Below are 5985 nucleotides of genomic sequence, written 5' to 3'. Positions count from 1 at the left end.
CTTTTATCTGGAATTTGACACCTCAAGTGTCTGAGAGTCACACAAAACAATGGTATGAAGAAACAGAGATCAGCCAAATTTGAGCTATAAGTATTTTTAGAACAACACCAGAAAATCAGAGGTAAGAACTATAATTTTAGAGAAATTGCACTATTCAGGATAGATTGTGTGAGACAGAGAATCAAACCTGAGTTCACCAAATTGAGTAAGTTGCAGAGTTAGTAGCTACAAACCAAATTCTTTAAATATAGTGAGGTGAGGGCATTATAAAAAGGGTTGAGAGGGACAATGGCAGACTTGTTGCACAGGTTCAAATATGCTGTGCGGCTTCTGGCAGAGACCCCAAGAACTTGTGACTTGATAATCAAGCTGGCTGGAACCATGGATAATCTAAGTTTTACAACAACGAGAAAACTGGGGGGAGCCAGCAATGGAGTAGAAGACACGGAATCATGGTTACAGAATGTGCAGGCCAAACAGCAGTGTGCCCCCATGTGGGCGCTACTGGCCTCTGGGGCAAGAATCATTCATTGCTGTGCAGGATGCACACTGCAGGATACCTGGTATCCCTGGTTCCTGGCTCACAAAATGCCAGAAGCACTACCTGGTTGACATGACAACCAAGAACATCTATTTCTGAAAGCCTCTAGAGGGAAGGGAGATACTGATCCTGGTTGGGACCACCTGAGCGACAGTACAGAGTCCAGTGTGTCTCAACTCTGATGCACATCTAAGTCCCTGGGGAGCTTTTTTCTTCACTGACCATTCATCCTAAATCTTCTACAATAAATGTGTAATAATAAGTAGTAATAAAAGCAAAAGCTCACTACAGGGCCTCCCGTATGCTTAGCATGTTCTAAGAACTGTATGTTTATTAGATCATTTAATGGCCTCCACAGCCCAGTAAAGTAGAGACTGTTATCACGCCCAGTGACAGAGGACCATCTGAGACAGGTGCCCCATGGCCTCTCACACCACAGTCATCAGTTTGTTTCTGTTTCTGTGTAGTGTCGGGACCCTCCCCGCATGGACGGCTCACGCACCTCTGCAGCAGCGGCTCCAGCCACCCCTCGTGGCACTCACAGTGGCAGTCCAGGAAGGTCAGCACGTCCCCCTTAGCTGCGGAAGCCCCCAGCAGCCGGGCTCGCACCAGGCCCTCTCTCTTGTGGGCGCGGATCAGGCGCACCTTGGGCAGCCCTGACAGCTCATTGGCCAGGCGTTCCTTCAGGTGCTCTGCGGAGGGAGGCGGGACAACGATGGTCACCATGGTCACCACCACACATTCCAAGCGAGATCCGTCCAGGGCCTCCCTGTCCCAAAAGAAGACTAAAAGACACAGGTCTCCTCTGTTCTGCCACCTGGGGCACCCTCACCTCACCCAGAACCAAAGCTGGAATCGCCCTGAAGGCTGAAGGAGGCCGGGGTGGAGGAATTCCAGAACCACCCAATGCTCTCCACGCACACTGAAATCGTACGTTTGAAATGGGTGGTGCGGTATGTGGATATATCTCAATAAAGCTATTATCCTCCCAAAATACATCACACCTTGATTTGTGAACATTTTAAAATAAAAAGGACAAGACCCTCCTAACTACAATTTTTCTGAAAAAATATGTTAACATAAATTTTGTTAATTTACATTCATTATGTAATATGCTATAAATTTTTTAACTTATATGGAATTATGTTAACATAACTTTTACTTATAATACAGTTATGTTCATGTAAATTTTCTCAGGAGCACCTTTAAGTTGAAACAGTAATCGTAGTAATAATAATGGCATTAGAGGGCCTACCATGCCATGGTTGTATAATTGATTTACATATAACTCACATTTGTCTTATAACAATCCTATGAGGGAGGTATTTCTATTACCCCCATTTTATAGATGAGAACACTGAGGCCAGAAAGGCTAAGTAACTTGCCAAGGTCACAGAGTGAGTGAGCTGAGGACCCATGATTTAAACCTAGGGATGCTTGCTTGAAATCCACAGGCTTAACACTGCCTCCCAGAGCTTTCTCGTATGATTTCTCAGACTTGTTAAACAAATCCAACTTGTCAGGAATGTGCTCACCTCATTTTGCAGAATAGGAAATAAGTCCTTAAAAGTGGGAAGGAGCATGCCCACAGCTAAGGCTGGCCCCAGGACTCCCGACTCCACACACAGGTTCTAGAACCTTGGTGGGTCAGGTGGAAGCCAGTGGGCACCTCTTAGGCAAAACTAAAATGAGAGAATCTGCCCCAGATCGACATGGGCTTTGTCTTAAAGTCCTCAATCATCAGTGGAGGGGAACATTTTATAAAATGTTCCAGGTTGCTTCATAGTTTGTGAAAATGTTTCCCTAAATATTCTTGCCACAGAAACAAAACAAAACAAAAAAAAACATTCCTCTGTATGCCATTCTCCACACTCCAGCCCAGAGGGGTGTCCCAAACTGCTCTCCTACTTAAAACTCTGCCTTGTCTCCCCCTGTCCAAGCTACTTGGCCTCATGTCCAACACCTGCACCCTTCCCCACCTCCGTCCTTCCTGAACTTCTGGCAGATCCTACAGTCCACACAGCATTGCACCTCAGAGCCTTTCCGCATCTGTGCCCTCGACCTGAAATGCCCTCTTTCCTCCTCCGCTGCCCGCAAACTACTCAACCTTCAAAACTAAGGTCAACCACCCCGCTCTGGACACCCATTCAGAGTAAGTCCCTCACCTGTTTCCAGCAGCACCTTATGGTGGAGCCCTCTGTCATCACATCTGCATGCCCCCAGGCTCTGAGCTCCCTAAGGGCAAGGGCCCGACACAGGGGGACATAGGAAGCTGGTCCTTACCAGGCCCATTCCACATGTCCCAGGCACTGCCATGGAAAGCCAGGCTTCTCCAAGAGCCCATGCCGGGGGTTTACCTCTGTCGCTGTAGTCATCTACAAGGATAACTTCTTCTAGCAGGGTGTCTGGGGACGTCTCAAGGACACTGTAAATTGTCCGAAGGAGAGTTGACCAGGCTTCATTATAAAATGCTATGACAACAGATGTCGTGGGCAAATGATCATAATCATATTTCTTCTCTTTGCACCTGCAAATATAACACAATTTCACAACTTCAGGAATCGAGAACCCACTGCTGACTGTGTGTGTACCCAGCCCAGGCTGGAGATGGAGTGATGAAGGGGACATAGGTCACAGTCTCGAGACCTACCCCTGGGGAAGAGGAAATAATCTGCTGGCATCTTCCAAAGTCCCCTGTGTTCCATTAGAAGCCCCAGCAGATTCTAAGAAAAATTCTAAAATGACACCCAACAAGTTTGAACTGGAGGATACTGTTTTTAAGCTTTAAAGCAATTTTCGGATTTGAGCAACATACAAACTGAGCAGAATCAGAAAGGAGGGAGACTGTCACTTCTCCCTGTCCAACAGCTCTCCATCTGTTCATTCCTTTCCAGGCCCACTTCTGGGCCTTTGCTCAGACCGTGCCCTCTACCTGGAAGGCCCTTTCCTCCCTCCTCTACTGTGCAAACTCTCTGTCCTCTTTCAAGAACTCAATCATACACCTCTCTGGGAAGGCCCTGGGACCCCCACCTGGGGCAGTGGCTCGCTGCTCCTCGATTCTCCTCCAGTACTTTGCCCATGCCTCCATTTCAGCATGTCACTCACCATGCTCTGGTTACTCACATTCAACTTGAGTCTCTCCCTACCCTCTCCCAGCATCTTCCCTACATTTCATCCCAGCAATGTCTATGGGAATGGGAAATAATCTCCTAGGATCTTCCAGAGCTCCCCATGTCTCACTAGGAAACCTAGCAGATTCTAAGAAAGGTTCTAAAATGACACCCAGCATGAGCAACACCAGAAGGACCAGGGTTTGAATGCTGGGCTGGAAATTCAAGAAGGGGATAAATGCTGAAGACCAGCCAGGCTACAGGCAGAAAGGGAAGACCCTTACAGATAAGCTGAGTGGGAGGCCAAAGAGATGGAGAACCAAGCAGGAAGAGGGGTGAAAATTAATATCTGCTGACTACCTGCCACATTCCAGGCACCATACCAATGGGCCTGTATCAGTCAGTCACCAAATATTTCCTGATGGCCTACTATGTGCCAGATAGGCAAAACTCCTGCTCTCATGGAGCGTACATTCAGAGGAACAATAATCAAGTAAACAGACGTATCAAAAATTTCAGAAAGTGATCATACTAAGAACAAAAGGATCATACTTTGATGAAACAGAGGAACTACAGAAGGGAGTGGGAAGGGAGATGGGGAGCAACCACAGAACAGGTAATGGGGGGGCCTCTCAAAGGAGGTGACATTTAGGATGAGATCTGAATAACAAGAGACTCAGTTCCACGAAAAGCTGAGGAAGAGCCCTTTGTGTATGCGACTTATTTCTTTATGTTTTTTCTCCTTTTATCATATTATTAAAAATTTCAAACATATAAAAAGTAGAGAGAATACTATAAGAAACTCCTGTGTACCCTTTGCCTGACTTTGGCAGTTCTCAATGCCTGGTTAATCCTGACCCACTCCAACTCAGAATATTTTTAAGCAAAATTCAGCATGTCATAGCGTCCCTAAATATTTCAATACATATCTCTAAGAGATAAGGATTTTTTAAATAATAAATACAATGTCATTGTAAAACCTTAAAAAATAAGCAATTCCTTAGTGCTATCATATCACCAGTCTACAATTTTTCATCAAAGCTAAAACCCAATGGTTGGAAGACATACCATTCTTTCATGAACCAATAGGAGACGAATAACTATAGGACATACTGATTTTAAGATATCCTAACTTTAGAAATGTTTAAACATTTTTTTAAAGAAGTACCTTAGAACTGATGAAACAGAGTACTTTATTTAACTCACAACTCCTTCCTATGTTAGTGTTTATTGTTTCCACTTTAAAGACAAGGCTCAGAGAGGTAGGATAACTTGGGCAGTTCACAGAGTGATTGCAAGTGTGTACTTGGCCGAGATCCTTCTGTCAGGATCCTTGTCCTATGATCCTTGTCATAGGTCTTACTCTCTTGCTCTTTCCACCCTCAAAGAGGCTTAGGTGGGCCATGGTAATCTAAATAAAGATCCCTACAATCACATCTCCCCACCTAGCCCTCCCTTTCTCCTCTCTCTCTCAGGGTGTTCCAAAGAGCTCCAGGTCCCTCTTCCAAAACACCAGGACAGCTTGTGCACCAGCTCAGGCTCAGGCTCTGCTGTCACTGGGATGGCTTTTCCACACAAACAGTTTTATCTGAGAGTCTCTGATAGGGGCTGGCTCTTCTCAGCTGCATTTACATTCTCTCCCTGTTGCATCCAGAGGCCCAGCTCTGAGCACCTGAGGAAAGTCAGAGGAAGCTGGAAGCATGCCAGCAACAGGACATCTCCACCTGCCCTAGCCAGCGGGACCTGAATTCTTGGCTTCCAATGCATGGAAGTACGGACTTAGCACTGTGCTCCACAGAGGGGAGGAGTCTGGCCCACATGCAAGGGGAGGAAGAGTAGGCTCTGTCTTTTGAAGGGAAAGATATCAAAGAATTCATGTATAACTTTTAAAACCACTACATGTGAACAGAATGCAGCCAAAGTATGTGACTTCTCAGGTCCTGAGACACTGAGGTTTCCTCCTTTTTTCCCTCCCATGGACCACCCATTCTAGGCAAAGCCAGCCGCCATCCAGTGAAGACACTCAAGTAGCCTAAGCAGAGGTCCATGTGGCAGAGACAGAGGCCTCTGACCAATAGGTGATAGGTGGTACAAACTTTCCAGCATGGATGTGCCTTCCTGAAAGCAGATCTTCCAGCCCCAAACAAGCCTTGAAATGATGAAAGCCCCAGGCAGCATTTTGACTGAGATATGGTGACAGATCCCACCAGCTAAGCCACATCCAAATTCCTGACTCACAGAAATTACATGAGAAATAACAAATGTTTATTGTTAAGTCACTAAGTTTTGTATGAAATAAGTCCAAGGAAACTCTCGGATGCCTAGGCCCAAACT

At 45.9% G+C, this 5985-nt stretch overlaps 1 protein-coding gene across 1 annotated transcript in view; it reads right to left on the bottom strand.

Moving 5' to 3' along the window:
• Positions 1-5985, bottom strand: part of GALNT12 (polypeptide N-acetylgalactosaminyltransferase 12) — a 33066-nt gene that overhangs the window by 14607 nt on the left and 12474 nt on the right. Inside the window, exons 3-4 of the mRNA XM_011366312.2 lie at positions 2899-3068; positions 1044-1233 (exon numbers count right to left, since the gene is read on the bottom strand). Coding sequence (XP_011364614.1) covers positions 1044-1233; positions 2899-3068 — 360 coding nt within the window. The remainder of the gene's footprint in view (positions 1-1043; positions 1234-2898; positions 3069-5985) is intronic.

Source organism: Pteropus vampyrus, unplaced genomic scaffold, assembly GCF_000151845.1.
Source record: "Pteropus vampyrus isolate Shadow unplaced genomic scaffold, Pvam_2.0 Scaffold123, whole genome shotgun sequence".
NCBI classification, from domain to species: Eukaryota; Metazoa; Chordata; class Mammalia; order Chiroptera; family Pteropodidae; genus Pteropus; species Pteropus vampyrus.
This window is presented reverse-complemented; position numbering and strand designations above follow the sequence as displayed.